Source organism: Lissotriton helveticus, chromosome 1_1 (genome assembly GCF_964261635.1).
Source record: "Lissotriton helveticus chromosome 1_1, aLisHel1.1, whole genome shotgun sequence".
NCBI lineage: Eukaryota > Metazoa > Chordata > Amphibia > Caudata > Salamandridae > Lissotriton > Lissotriton helveticus.
Genome location: NC_136057.1, coordinates 292,451,043 through 292,477,019, shown reverse-complemented (window position 1 = coordinate 292,477,019; position 25,977 = coordinate 292,451,043). Strand labels below are relative to the sequence as shown.

Below are 25,977 nucleotides of genomic sequence, written 5' to 3'. Positions count from 1 at the left end.
GCCCGCAGTTTCGGCTGGGATTGCCTTTTCCTAGGCGACTGCTCCTGTCTTCCCTGCATGCCCTTCATGGACCCACTCCCGATGGTGGTGTCAGTCATTCGGTATTCGCCGCCCCCCCCTCCATCGGGGGTGCAGTCACGTTTTGTTTGCCATGCCCCTTTCGGTGCCTGCCCATCTTGCTGCTGATTTCCCTGTGCTTGCCGCTGTGGTTTTGGTGGGGTATTGTGCTTCTGACTACTCTGTTTCTTCCTGTTCCTGGGCTGTTGTCCCTCTGCCAGCGGTTCTATTTTCTGGGTCGGAGATCTGCTTTTTCATTGTCCCCTTGGTTGCTTGCTATCCGCCGTCTTGTTGTGTCTTAGCTGGTTGGCCTGCTTAGGGCTCTTCCTATGCAGTCTCGGTTCTGTCCCTCTGCCAGTCTTTGATAACTCGTTGGGGGGTGGGTCGTGTGTCCTTCGTGTGTGCTGGTCTCCCGGTCAGGTTGTTGGGCTTTGGCTGTTGCCTCTGATTTGTTTTGGGCCAGACTGTTCTGTTCTCGTCCCCCGCTGGTCCAGTCCTTTGGGTTGTTATCTTGTTTGGGATTCAGTCCTGTGTAGTGAGTAGCGGGGTCTCTGCTGGCCTCTCTGCCCTTTGGTTTTGCCTGTGGATGGGCCTTCCCTGGATGCATATTGGGTCGTCGGGTACTCCTGCCCAGGCGGATTGCTTGGCTTCGGCCCTGGCTTCCCGGCCTCTTTCAGTGTTCTGCAGCATTGATTGTGGCTGTTTCCTTATCTGTCTGGGGGTTTTCTCCCCTGCTCCAGCCCTCCTCTCGTGCGTGCTGGACTGCTGCTTTGGTGTGCCTGTGCAGTCTGCTTGCCTTCCGCCCTGGCTTCTGAGGCATGGCTGGTTTCAGCTTTGTGGCCGTTGGCCCTGTTCCGCCCCTTCTGGGCCTGTGTGGGTTCCGTGTTGGTGGCCTCCAATCTTTGCTGGCTTGTTTGTGGTGCGGTTGGCTGGCTGCTCGGTCCCTATGGGGGCGTCTCTGGCCGGATTCTTGTTTTCTGTAGTTCATTTCGGTCTTGGCACTTCTTTCCCTAGTGTTGGGGCTCTCCTGGGGTGGTCCCTTGGTGTGGTCCTTGGTTCTCTGGGCATTTTCATCGACTGGCTTTTAGGTTGGGGGCCCGTTGTGCCTCTTCTCCGGTGGTCGGTGTGTTTGCCTTCTCCAGGGCTGTGGTTTATTTGCTGCTGTCGCCCCCTGGGTTTGCGGGTCAGGTGTCCTCCTGGGGGGGGGGGTTGTTTGGGGTGGGTTCTTCCCTGTTGTGCCTCTTTGTACTTTGGGTTGCCCTGGTCTCAGTGGCATCTGGGGTGTGGCATGCTCCGTTCCGCTTGGCGGTTTGGGGTTTGCCTTTAATGGGTGCCTGTTTCTCATTTGTCTGGTTGGCGGCGTTTTTGGTGTCACTGTCACCTTCTGCTTTCTGGGGTCCCAGTATCCTGACCTTGGTTGTGTCCCTGTTGGCCTGTTCCTAGCTTGCTGGTGGGTTTGGCCTCTTGGGTCTTCTTTTTTTGTGTGGCTTCCTCGCTGTCCTTCTGTTGTTGGTTGCCTCTGGTGGTTTCTTGGCAGGTTCTCCTCCTTCCTTGGTGGTCCAGAGCTTTATGGTGTTTGTTTACTGTTCTCAAGTGGTAGCGCTGTGGGTTTTTCTCATTTTTTCACAGTGGTCGTTTCATGCTCGTTTTGAAAGGGTGTGACCCTACGTTTTGGTAGGGTGCTTTCCAGGCTGTGTGCTCTGCCTGTGGTTTCCTGCAGTTCTCCCTTTTGCTTCTCTTGGGTTGCTGCTTTTGGTGTGGTTTCCTGGGTGTGCTTGAGGGATTTTGAAGGCCAGGTTTATGGCTTTGGTATTCTCCACTTGTCATGAATGGGATGAGGACAGGAGGGACCCGGGGGTAACACCCTCTCACTTACCGGTAATCTTCATTACTCCTTGTGCCATTGTCCTCGTCCCATTCATTACGCCCGCCCTCCCTCCTGGATGGCTGGCCTTCCTGTTGAGGGCTTTGTAGTTCAGGCGGAATGCTGAGTAAGTACTGCTTATGTACTCTTAGTGGGAGGGGTTGTGGCTAGGGTACCAGCATTTCTCTGTTCATTTTTTTCTCTTGGGAGATGATTATCTCCACTTGTCGTGAATGGAACGAGCACAACAGGACCATTAGTAATGAAGATTACTAGTAAGTAATAGGGCATCATTCTTCTCTGTATCTGCCCGAGGGCAACTCTGTTGTGGAAAGCATGAACCATGACTTTAAACAGTCCTTAATGGCGAGAGTATTAGGTACTGAGAGTAGTTGGTTGAACCATCTCTGTGGGGTTCAGCGAGATCTTAACAACCTCCCTACCTTTGGGTGGGAGGACCCCATATAAAGAGATTTTGGCATCAAGATGTATGTTCCAGACCATGACCGTCTAAACATTGTGGCGGCTGCTGAAACATTTGACGTAGCTAACCACTGTGCTGTCTTGCAGGAGCTATAAAAGTTATGTGACACTCAATCAAGCAAATACTTTCCAGCATCTTCTTTTCCAACTGCTGATATACTGACCATGGTTACAGGTGGCTTCCAAAAGTTGTAGATCTCTTTCAAGAGAAGGTGGTAATTAAAAAAGTTTGGTCCATCCTACGGTGCTCCTGTTTCAGTCTTTGGCTTACAAGGCACAAAAACTGTAATCTTGCCACCAGTTTGTGGTTCTTAGGAGAAACCCTTTGTCTCCATTAAACATGTCAAACTACGGCATGGGGCTGATACTCCATAGTATGCCACACGATACAGCAGGTGAGCAACACCATTGCTGATTCTCCCCGGCAGAGGGGGGGTAGGGACTGGAGGCTCAGACCTCTGCCAACACCATGACCAAATGAATCCTTGTTTCTCCTATTGCGTATTCTACAGTGAATGTTGTTTATGCTGATCCACAGTTGGTGAATCCCTCTAAGTTGGATTTCTGCTACTGAATCCCAACCTCCGGTTTTCAACTAAGTACCTCAGCGTACTATATGGATTAAGATGATTTTTCTATGGACAGTTCTTCTGCTTTGCATCCACCTCCATCACAGATTTGAGTTATAATTTCATGGTTCAGACACACTTTCGTAGTCCTACCTTGGATATATGTCTGGATCATACTATCCTTGGTTTTCCTTTTTATGTGGATTGGATTTGTGACTTTTTTCCTGTTAATCAATGGCCATTACCTACCGGAACGTTCTGTTACGAACTCGGCAATGGGGTGTTAACCCCCCATTCTTCTTCGCATAAACTGCCTCATTAACATTTCGGGATTGTTTGGGATCAAGTTCCTTTCAACATATTTGGCCTTACAGATACGTTGCAGATACCATATGTGTTTAAAGTGTTTATGGGTGATGTAATAGCACAGGGGTTTCATTCAGATGATTGGGATGTTGAAACTGTACATTCTATGCTTTCAGAGCTGGAGTATTATATTGATGTTGAAAAAGAGGACCTATACCTTAATACTGCTAACTATGCTGATATGTTCTATTATTATCAATGTGGACATCCTTTTTTACACAGAACCAGTAGTCAACGTCCACATCTCAAATCTACACAATGGAAACATTGTCCAATTCCACCACAAGGGAGTTCCAAAACACATAAAGACAAATTCACGTATTTTACATGCTATGACTCTTCAGAACCCAAGTCCTATTATTATAAACTAGTTCCAACCCCACCATGAAAATACATGCTTACACAGACCAAACTCATATACACAGCTTTATTAGTTAATGAGTTAGCCCTTAAAGGCTTTGATTACTGAAAAAATGGAATTGATTTTAAATCGATCGAGGGAGCAAAATCTTGGTAGGTGCAATGAACGGAAACAGTGTTTCGAGCCTGCTTAATTCCCACACAAAAGATCTTCTTGAATTATACCATACAGTAGAGTACATGCCTGTGTCTTGCAAAATTTAAAGAAATGAATGTCCCAACAATTCCCTCTATTGCTCGCTTTGATAATTGGAAAAATTTGACAAATTACACTGAAGAACAACTAAATTGTATGGTGCTGAATGGTACATTCAATTCCAGGATTTGAGGTCCTAACAGGTGGTTATAGTGGCCAGTAGACATTAATGGTTGTCATGCTTGATTTCTTAACTCCACACCTGGGTTCAAATCAAGCAGACCTGATCCCCGATATTAACACTCACAACATTCTGGTATTGTTACCACCTATTCGGTGGGAAGGTTGTGCCAACAATGGTTGGAACATTCCACACTGTCTTCAGTGAATCAACATCTTTCTCTCCTATCTGAGGGCATGAATTTATCAGATTTTATTTTAGGTCCCAGATCTCCATGTTTTAAAAGATGTATATATGCTACCTATAATGAGATGTGGAAATTATCCCAGATGCTGCACGTTTAAGACAAATTGATCAAGATAATTTAGATAAAGTGCTTGCTGTTGTTAATGATAGTATTAATACATTGTTTTTTCATATTTATAATTAAATAACATTGTATCATCTGTTATTGGTAGTATGCAAAGTAATCTGTCAACGTTATGTCATGAGCAAAGTCAACTTACATCTATCATACAGTTTAGCTGGACTCTTCAAACACTTAAGAATGGGTGCGTACCATGGCTCTACCTGAATTCCAGTTGTTTATTTTTGCCTTTCAATTTAACACGCAAACAACAACAGATGGCAGTCAAAGATGAAACTTACAAAATGCTGTATTTAGAAAAAATTGAATACAATTAGAGTACAACCCGTCTTACTATGGCATAGAGTATGGACAGTGAACGAATGTGTATTAAATCGAGCTATAATACAGGATGTCTTAAAATTGGGGAGAGCAAATGTTGTTGAATGGCTAAATTACATCAAAACGTTTCTTAATGAAATAGACCGTTCACTTTATTACAATGATCCGCCTTCCATGGTAAATATTTCTAGAAAAGATCTGAAGATACTATGTATGGAATTCCTCAGAAATAGAAGACAGCTTGATGAATCGAATAAAAATACTGTCACTTCTCATCAATTAATTTTAATAAGTGACAAATTACAGCCATATTTAAGTTTATATATGCGCAATTTTGAGAGATTACTTTTGACACGTTTTAGAGCTAACATTGTTTTTAGATTATTTACCTTCCCTGTAATGAATTCATGGTCCAAAGAACTCCCTTTATGTCCCTGTGATGAAATATCTATGCAATCAAATATACATGTTCTATTTTTTTTGTAAATTCTATACGCTGCCTCGTAGAAAATTGATCGTCCCCATTTTAAAGGAAATGAATGTGAACAGATGTCGCCTAGCATATCTAGAACTGCAAAAAATGGACAATGTTTTTACTGTGGCTTCATTAATTGAGTATTTTAAACTGGTTTTTAAATTTAGGAAGTCGCTTCGCTTGAACGAACTGTAACAGTGTAAATACTATGTATTGTTTTAATATCCTCCTACATTGATGTAAATACTGTGAACTGTAAATGAAATATGACTGCTGTTGCTTTTATGGTTATACTTTTTAGCCGAATAAAGTACTTTTTGACTTTGACTTTGACTTTGAATACATTCTATTCACTATAGCTGAAACACCCTCAGTTGTGTGCTTAACTTACAGCGCCATTTCTATGCCTATCTCAACATTTCAGTTCACTGCTTGCATGAAACATTTTCCCATTGGTAGATATAAACACCTTGGGGGTTATACATGAATTATGGTCACTTCCCTTTACATATAATTGCGAACAGGCTGGCAGGAATGTTTTCCTTACTGGAGAAGAATGTAACTCTTCTGTTGGAAATTCACTCATTAGCAAACATATTAAAATTCACGGCACATGAAATACTTCAGCAACAAATTTGGCCTGCTATTTAAAAAGAATTTCAGTTCTGCAATTCTTCCCCTTATTTGGACCTTTCAAATGGGCGTTAATTAATGCTTAGCAGTCAAGATTTCTGCTAAATGAGACCTTTTGTTGTACTCTGTTTTTTTCCCACTCCACATTGAACTGTAGATAGCTTTTTGTGGCTTTCTATCCCAACTTTGAAGATAGACTTTAACAAGCTTAGCAGCCTTAAATCATTATTGTTTAATCATGACGTATCTCTCACAACTGCTCATGAAATCTTTGAATTGCATGTCGCTAGAACTTCTAGTGAAATACAGTGATTGTTAAATACAAACTTTCCCCTGCATTCGGTGAATTAGTGCATCACATTTTTAATGCCTCTAGTATTGCCAGTCTCGCACACTTTTTTTGAGGTTGTCGGCTCAGGCCGCGTCAGTTCTTCCCAAACTGGTTTGCAAATAATACTAGCTTTTATCCATTCCATTTCTTTCAGTGCATTCTGAGAATTTCCACTGCTGTTAGTCCTCATTTGCGGCATAATCATCTTGTTTCTACTTATCTAAAATAAATGCTCCTTTTGTGGGCCCTCTGGGATTACAACCTGCTCCAGTACTATCAAGAGCGTATGCTTCAGATTTTTGGAATATTTCTACTGCAGGGGCTAGATCTTGACTGGTCCATAGCATTCTGGCCTGCCTGGTTTACCTGTGTACAGCCTGTCTTCCACTGCCGCTTGTTCCCCTGTGACTGGGCACTATATATTTGCCTGACTTCGCAGACACCCGCTGGCTTGGACATTGAACTGCTAATGAGTCCCCTAGTGACCCTTATCCAGGACTGTCCCCTGGGTTTGCGACTTCTCCACAATGCAAAGTTTGAGTCACTCATGTGCGAGGGAATGTAGTCATCGGCACATGGATCACGGAATGGAGGGTCAACTAACACTGATGCAGGTTGCCCAATAATTATTCCAGCATCTGCTGGGATAGAGGATCATGTCTGTCCCTTGGACCTTGTAACTTGGGCTGTTAATCAATCATCATTTGCGGAGTCGGACTCCTTAATGGAGTCCTTAGCCTATGAATTGGCGAGTGACACAATGGATAACTCCAAAAGCACCATGATTTTTCTAAAATGGCATTTCATTATTGAACGATTTCAGAACTTGGCTTTTACAACCTATGTTTTGAATTTGTTTATCTTTCAATTATATTGTATCTTTTTGTGCTATTGGCCTGACCAAAGGGAATGTGGTGTGAGTTTCCTGCATGGCCCATTGAAGTTTTCTCTATGTTAGCCTAATCGTGCGCATTGTAGGCCGCTTTTATTTTTGAACATGTTACTACATAACACGCTTGTTTTTGTGCCACATTATATTTTCACATAGAACCTGCACATTTTATTCTTTTCCTGGGATTTAGTCTGAACACACTAGACAAGGTCAAACAACAATGACCCTTGTTATTTTCTCAGGTCAGACACTAGTATTTAGACATAACAAGAAAATGCACTGCTGTTTGTGAACACACACAACTTGCCCTGTGACAGAGAACAAGGGTTCTGAAAAACAGACATTGAGAAAAGGTCCTGAAGCAAGAATGTTGCATCAGCTGTGATGTAGAACATCCACCTATGTATGCTAAGGTACGGGGTCCACCACTAATCCCAGAGAGCTATAATCTATAATCATTTAGCTTCAGAAGAAAAGTGGGCGGGGGGAGTAGGCTAATCTGTCTTATAATATGACAGGGCATATCCGGGTCTCTGGTTTGTTAACCATGCTAATGATATTTGTGGTATAATGCATTTGCTTTCTAATCGTTGAGCAAATACTGCATCTTATAGTACGATAGTCTAAATAAATATTATAAACTCCCTTCATGTCTCTTGTTTATCGTATTGTGGAAAACGAGGGAGAAAGCAAAAGGGTGTGTCATGTTACCGTGATCCCTGACAGGGTCGGGAGTGCTGTGTTCTAGGGTGCCAATTCAATTGCTTCTCTGGCAAGGTTAGGAGAGCAAGTGAAGCACTATAGCTAGTCTGACTCAGGATCATGAGATAGTATGGAAACTTAGATGTATCAAGATTCCATTTTGCGATTCCTAAATAGCGATTTTTAATGAATCGCTATTTAGAATACGCAAAATGGAATGTATGTAAAAAATCGCTATTTTTTAGCGATTCCTTAATCTTCTTTATTTGCGAATTCACATTTTGCAAATTCGCAAATAAGGAATAATTTCCCATGCATTCCTATGGGCCAGGATGCCCATATGAATGATTGTGAAGTAATTCTCAAATTGCGAATTCGCAATTTGCTAATCGCAATTTGAGAATTATTTCAAGGGTGCAGGGGTGTCTCAAAGACACCCTGCTGCACCCCTGAAATGTACATGTGTGTGCATATGGCGCACATACATGCCCTATGGGCATGTGAGTGCGTCACATGCCACCCTCAAAAATGACAATTTGTGCATTTTTAAAAGAATTTGCAAATTAACATCAACTACAGGTTGGTGTTAATTTGCGATTTCTTAACCAAAATTCGCAATTTAAAAATGCTACATACATAGCATTTAAGGAATTCACAAAAATTGCGATTCCTTAAATGCTATAGCAAAATAAGTAATCGCAAATTTTTACAATTCCTTAATTTGTGAAATTTTGTTGCATGCCAAAACATGCAAAAAGACCGTTTGCGAATCGCAAAGGCCGACCTTTGCGATTCGCAAAAGGCTTGATACATCTAGGCCTCAGTCCCTACATGCTGAGGTTTCAGGGTCCCAAGCATAGTTCTGTTCCTAAGCAGAACCAGTGCGGCAAAGCCAGGACTAGAAACACAGGATGAGATGTCCAACCTTCTTGCACCAAGTTGATTTTCAACACATTAATGCAGAGACAACCAAAGTAAATCCAGGAAGGCCAGTTCCATACAAGATGTTCAGGATACCCACTGCCTACGTTACTGCCTTCAATGTACACTTATTGCATGTGCAGATCTTTTAAATGGCCATCCTGAAAGTCACAATACTTCATGACTGTAAATGCTCAGGTTGGCTCCTATGATAAATAAACAGTGCACACCTTTTATTTCTCAAAATATATCAAGCCGGATGTGAAAAATAAGCCATAACTAAATAGTGAAAAGGCTCAATGGAGATGAAATTGTCCTGGAAAAGATTGCAGAAGTCTGTCAGTGCAAGGTGTAAACAGTTCTAGGCAGTCCTGCTTATTTAGGAGGTGTGATGGGTGCTGGACTGGCTCATGCTAGTCTTGTTTAGGGGCTGGCCCAGCAGCTGCTCCAATGAGGCGCAGAGACTATAGAGAGAACACATTTCAAATACAGATGGCACAGATAGGATAAAAAAAAAGACAGGCATTTGTAGAAGAAAACAGAATAAGAGTTACGGATCTCTCAGTCCAGACTCATGCTAAGCCTGTTCAAATGGACCCACATCACCCCACACCTCAGTAACCTCCACTGGCTCCCCGCCCTGAAAAGATGCCAATTCAAAATATTGACACATGCATGGAAGGCCCTACATGACCTAGGACTAGCAAACATCAACTACCGCCTGTACTTCCACCAACCGTCCAGAGACCGTCGCTCCACCTCCATCTCCCTCGCACAGACACAGCACATCCGCTAAAGTCACAGTAGAGGCCGGTCCTTCTCTTACTGCGCCGCTAAGTCCTGGAAGGGCCTTCCCCTCAAATTCTGAACAACACCCTCACTGGCAGGATTCAGGAAAAGACTCAAGACCTGGCTTTTCGACTAAGCCCAGCAACAGAGCCCTTGGATACCCTCTGGGGTGATTAGCAGCGCTATACAAATACGAATTTGATTGATTGATTGACCAGCTAGAAAAGGGGATTTAAAACAAGTTCAAATTGAATCAGGAGCAGTGTTCATGCTCATTCCAACTTTTCAGGATGGCACACTCTTCCAAGGTGTGGAAAGAGGGTAGTTTGCATGTAGGCATCTTGTGCACAGTCTTGCATGCCTGTGCTCACACTGGAAAGATGCTGCTCATGTGGGACAGGATCGATGTTGGAGCTATCAGGCTGATTGTGAAGAGCACATTTATCCACACAGCGCTTGTATACCTAGACTTTCTCTGTTGTCCGCTTTACATTTAACATAACTCTCCACAGAGCATGGTAAAATATCTCAACATCACAATAACACAGAGTTTAAGCCTGATTTCGATCTTGGCAGGACTACCTTGCCTCGCCACTGAGGCGGTTCCAAGTAATCAATCGAGCTGACATGAACAGACTACGGTTCGCCGCATCGGCGTTCTTCACAGCTGGCTGACAGTATTCCAGCTGGATTACGAGGAGACGATTTTGATGTTCCTGTTGTGCTGGCAGTGCCCTGGCGGCAAAGACCTGAGGGTGTGAGGCCATGGGGTTATGGAGACAGGTAAGTACTACTCATCATAATGTCAATGCACATATATGTTGTGGATGTACACCCACAGATTCAGGCGACAACGGGGTGGCTTAGCGCGGTGGCCAAGTAGTAGCACCACAGGGAAGACTGGTATGATGGGGTTCAAAATGGAACTGAGGTGGGAACCCTAAAAAAGGCATGTTTTCATGCCTTTTTCTTCAATTTCGCCAACTCGAGGCGGTGTTCCTGCCACCGTTGCCTTGATGGAAAGGCACATCGAAATCGGCTTGGTGAACTTCTTGGCGGGACTCCTTCCCACAGTTGGTTTTTGCTATGATGCAGGAGTGGCGGGAGGAAGATTCTGGTGGGATTGGTGGGACTCGGGTGGTCTTTTGACCATAGGCCCAACAACATCTATATACAGCAGCCAGGAAGACAGACAAAAAAGAGGCGGCAGGACCCAATGCGCCAAAATCAAAATAAAGCCCTTTGTCTCGGAGCCCATGGGCGAAAAGACTGTTACAGTGCTCGCCAGTATTGGAGAAGGGCTTTGAACAAGAGTGCAAGAGTTAGGCTTTGATAAGGGGTGTGTAGTGCAGGAGCAATTTCTCCGTTTGAAAAAAGATGAGGATGATCTCTTTAAGGTTCCTGAAGGATTCACATGCAGTAAGCGAAAGGCAAGCAGACTTGTGCTCTTCTTGTTTGAAAGAGTGGTGTGAGGCAATCCTGTAAAGAAGTCATTGGTTTGTTTTTCTGTTTTGTCAAGCACTTGATAAGTGTCACACCACCTTTGCGGCAGAATGAATTAAATGTGTACATGTATTAACCCTATTTTACATTTATAAATAGTAAAGTACAAGTAGGCTTTAAAGCTTGAGTAAACAAGTACTACAACAGTGAAACGAATTCCTGCAGTCGCTGACTCTGGACATTCTACGGCTACAGATGTTAATTAATCGTTTCATTACTACGAGCTGCTGGAGGCTGCCAATAAAACCACACAGCGAAACTGCACTGATTCTGAAGCATTTCCTCTAATGTTAATATTGTAAAAGCCTATTCACACACTTGACTAAAGAAGAGTGAGAAGGATCAGACAGGGGAGAAATGCAGAACAGAGCTTGCTACAAAAGATGCACTCTGTAGAGTGCAACAACAAAAAGAAAAAAAACTAGTTTCCAAAATCGCAAGCAGTGGAAGGACACAAGTACTTTGCCCATGCTCCAGGGGAGTGCCACACACAAGAAGAGGAAGTGTCAACCGCAGCGTTGACCAGTGAGTTGAAAGCAATTTTAGAGTGCCAATCATGCCAACCAATGGTAAGTAATGGGCGGCCTCCAAGCCAACAGATAGTAAACAACATGTCTCGAAGAGACAAGGCATGCGCTGTCTATGCGAGACCTGGAAATGGTTGCACTAAATGCAGTTGTGGTGTGTATTACTTAAAAAAATACATTTTGGAAGCTAAATCTTTTTGCACAGTTTTTTACAACCTATTTTATACTGTGTGAAATACAACTTTAAAATAATGAGTTGCATATTCACAGTGCTTTCAGTTGCAGGCTGGGAACCTCGTAGCACATAGATACAAGTCACTATTCGCCACTACAGCAAGCTGGATTTGATTCTGTAACTGTCCGGTTAAAAACACAGGCATCTGCTGTGATCGCATTGACCAAATGAACTTTAACTATGTAACAGAGTGCATTTCCCAAAGATTATATTTCCTTGCATTTATTTTCCATTGAATGTGTTTTTATTATTTTAGACACAGTATCAAAAAATGTGTTCTTGGCAGTGAAACAATTAATCTTAATGAAAATCATAGTAGCACAAAGAAAGATAAACAACACAGGTTGAGATGTGGTTAATATCCACTATTCAACATTTTTGTATTATCCAAGCAATATCTGGAACAAAACAATTCATAGTATTCCACAGATATGCGCCTTGTATCTGAACAGTTATACAAAAGTGTAATAATATTGACAGTGCTCTCGGTGGTCAGGAAAGAAAGGAATGGAAATAGAGTGTTCAAGTGTGGGAGGGGGGACATGGAAAGGCAAAAGTGACATAAGTACATCAATACAAATTTCTATGTATATTTCCATACATGATAGGACTGTTCCCAAAACAGTACATGACTCAAACGGAACCAAAACTTAGTTATATGTTGTGTCACTAGAGTCTGTATGAGGGTTGTAGTCGACGTTTCGACACCTAGATTCAGGATATTTATGGTCCTTGAGGTGGGGTCTTCTTCAGGACTGTATGAGCACGTATATAGAGGTAACGGAGGACCAATCCGCCGTATTCAATGGAAAAGTAGGGCTTCAATTAAGCTCTACTTGGGTGGCACAGTAGGTGATCGGTCATCACCCGGGGACTTGACTCAATCAGAGTCGCATAGATGGAGGAGCGAAAAAACTGCAGCTTGTTCTGCTCACAGTAGGGAGGACCAAATCCACAAACCCTCCGATAGTGGTTTCACCTCAAAGCGCTTTGAGGTGAAACCACTATCGGAGGGCTGCAGTTTTTTCGCTCCTCCACCTATGCGACTCTGAGTCGAGTCCCCGGGTGATGACCGATCATCTACTGTGCCACCCCCGTAGAGCTTAATTGAAGCCCTACTTTTCCATTGAATACTACGGATTGGTCCTCCGTTACCTCTATATACGTGCTCATACAGTCCTGAAGAAGACCCCACCTCAAGGACCATAAATATCCTGAATCTAGGGGTCGAAACGTCGACTACAACCCTCATACAGACTCTAGGGACACAACATATAACTAAGTTTTTGTTCCGTTTGAGTCATGTACTGTTTTGGGAACAGTCCTATCATGTATGGAAATGTACATAGAAATTTGTATTGATGTACTTATGTCACTTTTGCCTTTCCAGTCCCCCCTCCCACACTTGAACACTCTATTTCCATTCCTTTCTTTCCTGACCACCGAGAGCACTGTGAATATTATTACACTTTTGTATAACTGTTCAGATACAAGGCGCATATCTGTGGAATACTATGAATTATTTTGTTCCAGATATTGCTTGGATAATACAAAAATTTTGAATAGTGGATATTAATCACATCTCAACCTGTGTTGTTTATCTTTCTTTGTGCTACTATGATTTTCGTTTAGATTAATTGTTTCACTGCCAAGACCACATTTTTTGATACTGTATTTAACTGACCCTGGTCAGGTAGTATATATGGGTCGAACCCCTTTGTATACAACACTTTATTATTTTAGATGCATGTACCTGAAGGAGAAAGACCAACAAAAAAGTTGCTGAATGTTTTGTTATTTTTAGCCTCACCTCTGGCCCCACCCCTACAGGCACTAACCCCCGCCCCCACTGCACTCGGGATCACTGTTCCCATACTTTTTTTTACACACTTCAACTGATGTAGATGATCACAACCTTCACTTATGTTTACCAACAGTACGAACATTAAACAGATCAATATTCATATCTGGTAAGGGTGGAGAAAAGAGACCATAGAATTTTCAACTTTCTCCTCTGTTTGCAAAACAGAGAGCCATTTGTCTGCATAATCAGTGTGTGGATCCCAGTTTGTAGATTGTGGATACCAGGTTTTCAGAACTCCAGACAAAAAAACTAGCTAATTCCATTTTGTTACTTTCCTGCCATGTCTATTCTCCCTTCCCTTTGTCATTTTGGTCCCGAATGACCTTTTTTGCATAGTGATGTTTAAAAAAAAAAAAAAAAAGAAGAATTGTTTTGTGATGTCAAAAACGTTTTTACATTTTGCTTATTTTGGTTGTTTGTTTTATTTTTTATTTTTGTTCATTGCTCAACAGGAGTCCCCTTCCCAGTTTTTTAAGATGACAAGGTGGCAGTAGGCACCAATGGGTTGTCTGTCTGCTGCTGGAGACAAAAGTAGAGCCTTTTAGATGGCCACCACAGGTAATCTGCCTCCCTGCACAGCCCCCTTTCACCCCACCCTGGGTAAGATTTGTGTGATCTGTGACTCAAAAAGAGCACAGCCCCTCCCAGTGGCCTCACTGTCAGGCTCTGGACAGGAGGAGACCCACCACGTACTGTGTCTGCTCAGTTTGGCCCATTGTCCTACTGCACAAGACAATGAGCCAGGCATTATCTGTACTTGGATATCATGAGCGCTTATCTTAACTTCTAGGGCTACAGCAGCCTTTAAGGTCAGGCCAGGCGCCAGCGGCCAAGCCGGTCCAGGAAAACGTAATTTTATCTACTGCTGAAAAAAAAGGCCCACCTGCTCTCCTTTGCTTCAGGCACCTCGGGCAATGGCCGATTGACCGCCCTGCCGTATTTAAAAATGTGACCTCTGAAAACATGGACTTTCCAGTGAAATCCGTGACATTCGGTCATCCTGCACCCACCCTCCTGCATCCGATCCGGAATCGGAGACGGCATAAGCGAGTTTAATGACTACGCCGCGCCAAGAGGGTTCCAGCCCAGGTAGGCCTCCGGCATATAATTAGCAGCAGAAGCCGGTGAGTTGAGGGCTCGGAGAGCAGGTCGTTCTGCCTGAGCGCAATTCAATCCTCTGTCAAACCAGCAAGTCCGAAACCGTGACGGGAAAGAAGTTGAAGTTATTCAGGAATGACTGTATTAAAGTAATGCGTTTCAGATGCATCCCCTATTACTTTTCACGTATTCATCCCCATTTTGCATCCCCGAGTTCTGTTTGCTTTTAACAAAGACTGTGTAGTTTTTTTAATGGACTGACACTGCATTCTGTGAACCAAGTTGCCAGGTACATGCACAAGGACTACCTGTATAAAAACTGCGTTGAAGGAGATTACTTGTGAGATATGCATAGATACAATTTCAAAAAAACGTGGGGATCAAAAGAATGAAAGTGGCAAAAAGAGAGAGAAACTACAGATGACTTGCTGTTACCGGTTGAAGCACTCTGAAGACCACGGACTAAGTAATGTTTAAAAAAACAGCCTAATATTTTCAGAATTCAAACATTTTCATTTCTAATTCACAGCAAAATCGTTTTTAACTACTAATTATTTTGCTATTGTTAACAAACATCGGTACCACCATATGGCTTGTTTTACGGGTACATTTATTGTGCTATATGACTGGCTACAGACTACAGATATAGAATGCAGGCACACACATACTAGTCATTGACTTGTTTTACTCACGAGGAAGTGTCTTTCGAGGTGTCACACATTCAACAGTATGTCACTCGTTCATACGCTTGAACCATAGAAATGCCACACATAAGCGATCCAAAAACGTGTCAGTTATGCGCATCGTGTGAACTGCCTGTTCCATGCAAAAGAACATTTTAAGCCCCGTCTTTACCCTCTACGTACCCTCAACGTGCCCAGCCCCAGCGCCGGCATGCGAGCCCCGGTGTTCAGCTTCACGCAGGTGGCCATGACTGCTGGAGGTCGCGCGGCAGCTCTTCTGCAGACGAACTTCTGTCAGAAAGGTGCGCGTGAGATGCAGGTAGCGCGAGCTCCACAGGCTCTTAAACTAGCGCGCAGCGAACCTGAAAACTCTGCCTTAGATTGGCCAGGGACTTCGAGGCTTCTGGTTGGCCAGACGGCTGTGTACCGAGCAACTCCAAAAACAGCATGATGTGCTTTCATGTGGTGCCAATACTCAAGGGCTTAGATTCGAGGGAATGGAATGTGGGTGGTTGAGTTGTTGTGAATGTGATCCTCCCTCCCCCGCACCGACCCCCACAAAATGCATTTTTAGGTTGGTAGATGGGCCTGGGGGCACTTAGTCGGCTCTTCAATGTCAGTGTTGCTTTTGTTTCTCCTAATCCTGATGAAAAGAGGCCTTACATATTTTAAAGTGTAGGTTCGTCATCAGAGACAGGAATATTTTTTAGCCAGTTATCTTTTTTTTTATCAGGAACTTAAATACATATAGTGATTTATTTACCTCTATAGTAGTAATGCAACTCCTTTATGTACTCCTGTGAACGGGTGTATAAAAAATAACTTTCACGTATGGGAAAGATCACTTTGCAGTTTGCCTTATTAGGTCTCGCCTAGGCAACTTGCGCTGTCTCTTCGAGACATGATGTATTCAGGATATGGGCTTTAAGCACTGCCTTTGTTCTGCCCCTGTCCTTTATTGGTTCCTTTTAGTGTCTTTAGGAATTATTTCCATTTAATTGATTTATTTTAATAAAAGTCCCTCTTTGTTCTTTATTTAGTAACTCCTAGTCAATTGTTACCTCCTACGAGGACAGCCCCATTAACATGTGTCCTTACTCTGTAGCTTTCATTAAAAGTTACTGAGCACTATTTAGTTAAATAATGTGTTGTTTGTGGTTGCTGCAGCAGGCACAACATGCTGTCCACTTTCTGCAAACCTTCCTCATTTGTACTTGCTGTAGGAAGCAAGATATGTTCTACCGCTTCTGCAACTTGTGACGCTGCAGAGGAGGTAATATTATTTTACTCCGCTTTAGTTTATGTACATTTTGTTCTACCGTGCTGGACCATGTTTACGGAATGGGGTACTTCCCATTTTGGGCATTCATTGGCCACTGATGCTACTATACATCAGGATTTTTTCGGATTTGTCTGCAAGTTTTCTGACTCTAACTTTTTTAAGACTGTTCCCGTTCCTTAATGTGCTACAGATGGGCACTAAGACTACACAGACACCTATTGACACGCAGTGTGCCTTCTAGATACTTATCTTTGGTCTCGTAGATTTTACGAGGCACATTCCTCCCAAGAGTCGTAAAGTATTATGTCTTCCTTGGACGCTTTACGGTGCGATCCTTTCCAAAGATTTACTTTACTCTTCTACATACCGTTTAGAAGAATAAGGACTCTATTTTGTGCCTTCTTCAGTCCGCGTTCGAGCCTTGAAGTTGTCTACACGACGATTCACGTGTCGGCTGTCTGCACCAATGTGACTACAACATTTCAATGATATTATAAGCTTTATTGAAATTTTCATACATGGACAATATTTCATTTGGATTGTTTAACATTTGGACCATATAAGACCGTGCACATAGTTGTATTTCTTCATTTAATTGTTTTGAAATTAAAATTAACTGACAATTGAGTCAGTGAGTCCCCTAAACAACTTTGCTGTGCTCTATATTGTATATTTTCAATTTATGTATAGAGGGGAATCTTGGTTTTCCTCATACAGAGCAACACTGAGTAAGTGGCACACTGTTTTGTATTGCGCACGCATGCATACACAGTTCCTTTATACTGTGCATAACGTTACGGAGGTGCTGATTGTTCTCATAACCACTGCCATTTGTTCTTAGTGTAATACATTTTTTAATCTCCGACAAAAATTTACTTTCTTTCCTTTTCTTCCATTTTGAATGCACACAGTTTTCAGTTTACTGTGCCATGCTAATTCGTTTTTCCGATTGTAATGATTTTTTTACTGTGTTTTGGTGACCTTTAATTTTATTTCAACAAGTACAATGCATACGATGTTGTGTTTGCCTGATATTATTTTCCACCACAGGGGTAAGGTTACTTTTAACTGCACCATCACATTTGGAACGCACACAGTTTTCTTTTCACTGTGCAACGCTAATTAGCTTTTCCGATTGTAATGTTTTGAGATTGTGTTTTGTTGACCTTTCATTTTAACTAAACCAGTACAATGCATATGAAATGTGTTTGTGTTATATATATTTTTTTGTTGTTGTTAGCGTTGTTTGGTTCAAATTCCGGTCACCAGGGAGTTTGGTGAAGGATTAGTAATTGTATATGGAGTAGTTCAGACTCTCTTTGCTTGTTTACTTGTAGCCCTGAAGAAGTCAGAGATGTAAAACATTGTTTTCTGATGAAACATGTGATGGCTCGACTTGATGGCTACATTTGAAGAGATGAATATTTGAAGTCGGAATAGAAGAAAATAAACTAATGTGAATATACGACAGAACTGGACATTCATTTTCTCCACACGTTGGTTCTCGGGATAACTGTACTTATTGCTTTGGACTGAGTTTTCCCTATTCATAACCTGTGGGCCTCAGTGGCGGCTCATTTCCCTGGAGCACCTATTTTGTTATTTTCTCTAGATATGTTTTCTTCCCAGGAGAATCAGATTTTGTACGACTATTACAGGCTCTTAAGAATGGTTTAGTGGAGTGCCAGCAGGGTCCAGGCCCTAATTGGTGGAATTTGTGGTTCAGAGATTACCCAGCGCAGATCTTCACAAAAAGTTGCACCATTGAGATCACCAAGGGGCTCAAATTGGCACTTAAAATTGCCACCTACAACTAACCACGTATTTGTAGTGATTGTAGGAATAAAGAGTGCCAATCAGGGCCGGACTGGGAACTGAAAGCAGCCCTGGCAAATTTTTCCAGACCAGCCCCCGTCCGTCGCGTAGGGAGTGAGCGCAGTGAGCGAGCCCGACCACTACTAGGGGGGGGGTTTGGAATTTTTTTTAAAAGACAGACCAAAATGGTGAATTTTACAGCACATTTTTCATTACATATTCAATTGTATCAATTTTCAAAGCACCGTAAATAGTAGATGATGACCTTAAAGACCACCAGGTCTAAATAGTGAGGGGGCACCCTGCCCCCTCTCCTCCAACCCCCAGGCGGATCCGCCAAGAGGTCTGAACACTCATGAAAAATAAATTAAGACCTCTGCATAATACATTCATTGACACAAAATATTATATAGAAACGCTGGGGGCATGATCAAGCACTGACCGCGGCAATAGGTCTGGCTATATTTTACGTGGGGAAGAGAGATGGGAGGAGAGAGAGTGAGGCATGGAATGGGGCGGGAGAAAGAGGGCGGGAAGGAAGGGGGGAGAGAGAGAGGGAGACAGAGGAAGAGAAAGGGAAAAGAAGAGGGAGAAAAAGGGGACGAGAATGAGAGCTAGAGGAAGGAGAAGAATGAGAGAAGGACAGGGAGAGGGATGGAAAGAGAGGGGGAGAAACGGAGAGGGAGGGAGGGAGAGAGAGACAGAGGGAGAGAGAGGAACAGAGAAAGAAAGAGAGAGGGATAGTGAGAGAGCGGAGGGAGAGAGAGGGGCAGAGAGAGAGAGCGATAGGGAGAGAGAGGGAGAGAGAGGGAGGGAGGGAGAGAGAGATGGAGAGAGAGGGGGAGATAGAGAGATGGGGAGAGAGAGAGAGGGGGAGAGAAAGAGAAGGAGGGAGTGAAAGAGGGAGTGAGAAAGAGAAAGAGAGAGAGAGAGAGAGAGAGAGAGAGAAAGGGATAGAGAGTGAGAGAGGAAGTGAGAGAGATATGGGGATATAGAGAGGGAGGTAGAGAGAGAGAGTAAGAGAGCAAGAGAAAGATAGGTATAGAGAGAGAGACTGAGAGGGAGAGAGGGATAAATAAAGAGCGAGTGAGAGGGAGCGAGAGAGAGAGGATAGAGAAATAGAGAAAGGGAGAGGGATAGAGAGAGAGAGGGAGGGAGGGAGCAAGAGAGGGTGAGAGAGAGATATAGGGAGGTGGAGCGAGAGGGGGCAAGAGAAAGAAAGATAGAGAGGGAGGGAGAGAGAGAGAGGGCGAGAGAGAAGGAGGGGGAGAGAGAGGGGGCACGAGAGAGAAAGGGACAGAGAGAGAGTGGGAGAGCAAGAGAAGGATAGAAAAAGAGAGAGGGAGAGAGGGATACAGAGAGAGAGAAGGAGAGATGAAAGGAGAGAGAGAGGGAGATAGAAAAGGAGAGAGAGAGAGAGAAAGGGGAGAGATGGAAGGAGAGGGAGAAAGAGAGAGATTTCCATCATTTCACTACAGAACATACCACTAATTTACTTATAATTTTACCCTCACTACACCAAAGCGCCATTGTTGTTCCACATAATGCAATATTGTTTCACTACAGAATAAGGGAATAGTTGAACTAGATAAAATAGATATTATTGTATAACAAAACGGGTATCAACGTACTGAATAACATGTCATTACGGTACAGCAGTATATGCCAATTAATGTAGTACAGAATGTCCCCTTGGCTGTACTTTTGAATGTAGCCATCGTTGTACCAAATATGACCATCTCTGTGCGTCTGTACTACAAAACATGCAATTATTGTAGAACAGAATATGCAATAAGTGTATTATAGTATGTCATTGCTACCCTACCGATTGAGGCTATTGTACTACAGAATGAAGAATAAGGCTATTATTGCACTGTAGAATGGCCATTAATATAATGATGTTTCGTACTATGGTATATGTTCATTATTTTACTACAGAATGGTCCCATGACTGTACTACAGAATTAATGCAATCACTCTCCTACAGGACTGAGGCCACAACTGTCCTAGAGACTATGTTATCATTTCACTACAGAGAATGGCTATTATTGCCCTACAGAATAGGCATTAATGCACGGCAAAATATGCTGTTATCTTACTGTAGTAAATGTGCATTATTGTACCACAGAATGTTCCCATGGCTGTACTGAAGAAGAAGGCTATAGCTGTATAGAACATGAGTATCGGCTAATACTATCAATCAAATACTCTTTATCTATACTATCATCCCACTCAAATGTCCTTAAACAATCAGAGATGGCAGCACCAGACAGATACACAAAAATAACCACACATGCAGAAAGGCAAACAAGAGGCAATCAGACATTTAATTACACAAGGAAACTCTGTCAGACAAGTATTTAGACACTGACATAGAGGCAGACACAGTCATGGTACCACTTTAGCACACAATGTAGCTAGACACAAAGATTCAGATGGATACAATCACACAGAGACAGATAGTGTACACACTGTGACAGACACACATACACGTCACAGCCAGAAAAACAGTGAAATGGCTATATCCCAAGAAATATATTAATATGTAAGTAAATGTTAGCTACCCAAGAGAACTACTCTCCTCATGGCTATTTAGTAGTTTGGAAACTTCTGCAATTGTCTTTTTTGTACAGCTCTTTTTATATTAATGACGTAGTATAAAATGTATTTTTATTTTTGATTAGTCATTTTGAAATTAATGATGCTGTAAAATGTTTCTGTTAGATTTGTATTTTTGCGAGTATGTTTTTACTTGGTGATGTAAACGATCATAAATTGATCTAAGAAATTACTTACTATTAATATGTTTAAACAACACACACGATGGCACAGTGGAATACAAGTCAAACACATGCTGTCAATCAGACGTACATACAGCACGGAAACAAAGAGACACACAGCAAAGACACAGTGTCACACAATACATACACAATGACATAAAACACGCACACAGTGACACTGCGGCATACAGCACATATACAGTGATACACAGATCAAAAGCACAATGACACATAGCACAGAAAACAGTCACAAAACACACAGTACAGGCTTATAGTGATACAAAGCACATAAGTCATGACACATGCAGCACGGACAGTGATAGACACCACACAGTACAGGGATGCAGCAGAGACCACATCACAGCAAAACACACATCTGTGGCATGCACACACCTGTTGCTGCCAAAGACACCACTGTCACAACACCTAACATTACCCAGACTTAACATTGCCAGACACATACACAGACTCAAATATCAGGCACAAGGCACGTCACATTGACTACAAACACAACTACATTTGCTATATCAAGCCACACATGTACCACAGCCACAACTTTACCACTACAGCCAAGCCAAGAAAGGACCATGACCCAAACTCAGAAGAGACTGTGGAGGTAAGGAATGTCCCCAAAGTTACCTTGAAACTGTAGAACTGGTACCAGAGAAGAACATCTCTCCACCGACCTAGTTTGCTACTCACCATGGAAGTTATCCACGTCACGAGAACACATGTCCTCAGCCCCGGCCTGTTCCTGCCTGTGAAAATGATTCCTGTTCTGAGAACATCTCTCCACAGCCATGGCCTGGTCCTGTCTCTGGAAATGATTCATCCCGGTTCTGTGCTGCGCAGTGGAGTCAGAGAGAGTGAGTCTCTTGAGACGAGACTGACCGCACCAGAGCCTCCAGTTTGTGAGTGAGAGGCTGGGGGGCCGCCCATGCCCCAAATAATGTTTGCTCCATTTTGTTTTTTTTGCACATACCATCTGATTAGGCCCCAATCTGATGGTATGTGCAAAAAAATTCATTGGGCCTGTATTACTTTAGTTGGCCGCCCCAGGCAGCCCCCTGAGAGGCCTAGAAATCACAGTAGGCCGCGATTAAAGTTGGAGAACGAACGAAGCAGCCAGCCTGCATTACCTTCGTTCTCCTACTTTAATCGCAGCCCGGACGCCCACACCATGCGCATGAAATCAAAAATTTTAATCATGATGATGATTATTTGTCAGGGTCCCTGACGGTGACATTCATCATGGATTCATCATGATTATAATTTTTGATTTATTGCCTGCAGCCACAGCCCGTGACGGTCCTGTGAGCACGCAACTCAGGCCACCTCGCTCCGCACTGCCTATGCCCTGCTCACAACACCAATCAAATCCACCACTGCGCGTGATGCCCGCCCAGTGCCACCACTGCCTACCATGAATGATCATTCATTGCCGACGACTGGAGTGGATGGAAAAACTCACCTGCTGCTGGCGGCAGACGGGGGGGCTAGAAATGATTTCATTATGGCCGCACGGTCAGGCCTGCGCACTGTGCCTCTGCCTCTCTGTCTCAGTTGTCTGGGATGCAGGCAGTTACGCTCACTTTTAATTGCGTGAGGCCCAATGCGCATGCGGCATGACTATTGGTCACCCATCAGCCCCACCCTAAGGGTGAGCTGAAGAGTGGAGGGCAAACGCGCGGAGGAGACAATGCATCTGCACGCAGGCACCTCCTCCTGATTATGAAATCCACTTACCAGCAGGCTGCCTGCATGCTCTGCACCGGGTCAATGCAGTTGTGCTTTTTTCCCTTCATGCTGCACTGCGGAGTGGAGACACGGACGGAGAGGAGTATTAGTCTCAGTCTGTCAGACTCAGACAGACAGTCAGACTACTGTGACTCTCTCTGAAGCATAGATGCCAAGGTTTGAGATTGCCTATGTGTGACATTTTCATAGTTTCAGTGTAGCTATAAGTGATATTCAATGACCAATATGCAGGCAATGTGTGACACTTAAAAATGACACTTTCTCACAAGTAAAATCAAGCAATGAAGTCCATGGAGATAGGTAAATATCAGAAGTTACATCCATATGAGCAGCGAGAAACTGTAAGAGCATATTGAAAATGCTACATAGCACCAGAAATGGAAGGGCACTAATCGATCTTTCATGTTTTTCATTTATTTTATAGTGCTCCTCGTACTAGTGTAGGTGTCAGAGCACTGTACATCATGCACACATTATAGATAGACAATCATACGTGTGTAAATCAGTCTAAATGAAATGTTACATAAAACAGTGAGGATTACAAGTTGTAGAATCACATTTTATCCATACTAGTAAGTAATATATTTTAAGAGTGTTTGGTCTGGAGAAGCACAAACACATGATTTAAAAGGTACCACCGAGGTTGGTTTTACTTAAAACAATATATTTCTATCCAAACTAAACATTTTAGCAACATTAGGATAATGAAAGTCTGAGGGAAAACATAGCGCTGGGTTCTAACCTTTAAAACACACTTTTTGAATACAGACCCTTTGGTGTAGTTCATAAGTAATTGTGCTATATTAGGATTGTAATTTAGGATTGTAATTTATGAAGTGTGACAAAATCGGTAACCCACTGACCTACCCACATAAAATGCACTTTAGTGATCTACGTGTACACGTTCTTTGCCACAGGAATATTTACCTTCTGTTCTGCTTCAGGATGGGTGAAAACTGCTACTGTACAAAATGCCGCTCTTGTTCCAGCAGTATCATTATTCTAAAGATACGCTGTGATTTCCTTAAGAGCCTTAGGAGACCAGAAACAGCGAGCTGTTAGGCAAACTTAGTCAGGGCTGTAAAATAAAATATATTTTCAAGTCCAGTGCTATAAAAATGACAGAGCTCGGCCCGCCGCGGCACCAGCCTGTGACGTGAGCAGCCAATAGCAAAGCTTCTAAAGGCTAAGTCAGGCTGTACATTTAAATGTTATTTACAAGTTGTACAAGTACCGTATTGAGTCACGGCCATGAAGAGTCTCCGGCCGTCTCTTTGTAATGAAGATTGTGTGTGTGCAGACAGTCTCTCTGAGATGAAGACTGTGCGAAAGCTCTGACTTCGGTCTGGGCGCTGCCTGCAGAATAACGAGGCTGGCAGCCATTAACAGGCGGCACAGGCAGCAATGTGAGCAGTGGACGCCTTACACACGCACACACGCACGCACGCCCGCCTCATGAGTGATTACTTCCTGTATCCAGACCCTCCACTATCATCAAATCAAATGTATATTGTTGCAGCGACGTGAAACCATGTCAAGTGCTCTATAAATGCAATTACAATTCAGCCGCCGAGGAATGTGACCCATGTTATTTCACCGACCGAAAATCGGCCCCAGCCACAAAACCGGCCCCCTGGCAGAAACCGGCCCAACCCCCTCCAGCCTACCGGGGGATTGCCCGGTGCCCGCAATTGTCAGTCCGGCCCTGGTGCCAATTACTCAATGGTTGGAGATCTTGGCTAAGGCTTACAGGCCTAGAGTAGACATTAAAAACCACTTGGATGCTATAGAAGGTCCAACGATTTCAATGTAATTTCCATTGAAATGAATGGGCACTCCATGACGTGTTACCCTTGTCATTAGCATCCAAGTGGTTAAAATCAATACAATTCTATTCTTTGGTGCAAAGGTAAGTAGAATGCACTGGATATCATTGGAGGAAGACTCCATCTGCTCAGCCGTGCAGCCCAAATGTGTGCCTACCCAAATGTAAAGGCCCCCAGACGGCCTACTCCTTCCCCTGGAGGTAGCAGGTACATTAACTTACGCAAACCCCATCCGTAACGCATCCCCCGGTGCCCATGCTTTCTGGAACATACATACGTCAAATTGGTCCACAAAGAGCCCCCAATCAGGGCAATTCAATTTACTTTTCAGGCCAGCAACTTTCCAGGATAATACCCTCAGCTTAGTTAGTTCCTTGTGTTTTTCTCTTTTAGCTGCGTGGACACTAGAGTGCTTCCACACAGGCCTTATTTGGACTCCTCCATACAGTGTGATATTGGCTAAGGGAGAGGGGCTTGCGGCTACTAGTGTTATTAATATACTGGACCGAGCCCGGGTTGCTGGGGGCAAAAAAACAAGCTCCTTATGTTATCAATTTGAGACAGATACCTAATCATAGGCTCTTCCAATGCACCTCCATTGCCCTTAACTTTCTGTTTTACTTCAGGGTGCTTCTTCACTGCTTCAACCCCTAACCCATGGGTGATGCTCAGCCTATGCTGGCTGCTAATGAGTACTTCTGTCTCCCTTGGAAACCCAGGGCAGTTAGTCACCTGGACTAGATTTTGTATTTTTGTCAATCTTCTTCTTCCAAAACCCCAAATCTGTTAACTACAGGTATTTTAAATAACAAGGGTCTAGGAGGTTGATGCCATTGTCCCAGGTGCTGTTGATTTCGACTCCGCATATCCAGCACAGAGCTGTTATGTACCTTTGGTGTCAATTGGCTTGATGTGTAAAAATAGCCCAACGGAAAGGGCTTAATTATCATGCCCATGTCCAGGCTAAGATAATTCCTGCTTAAAAGGCTATGTACAGCCAAGGGGTTTTTAAAATGTACAACTACACAATCCCCTTGCTTGTCTTTTGGTCTATTACCCACCCAGCTGACCCTGCGGGTCATAAGGATTTTCCCTGCAT

General features: G+C 43.2%; 1 protein-coding gene across 2 annotated transcripts in view; it reads right to left on the bottom strand.

The window, feature by feature from the left end:
* The window catches only part of LOC144797636 (aldo-keto reductase family 1 member B1-like), a 375,986-nt gene extending 360,267 nt beyond the window's left edge, over positions 1-15,719 (bottom strand). For both annotated transcript variants that reach the window (XM_078668370.1, XM_078668448.1), the window contains exon 1: positions 15,601-15,719. In XM_078668370.1, coding sequence (XP_078524496.1) covers positions 15,601-15,666 — 66 coding nt within the window. In that variant the 5' untranslated portion in view covers positions 15,667-15,719. The remainder of the gene's footprint in view (positions 1-15,600) is intronic.
* Between the last annotated feature and the right edge of the window lie 10,258 nt (positions 15,720-25,977).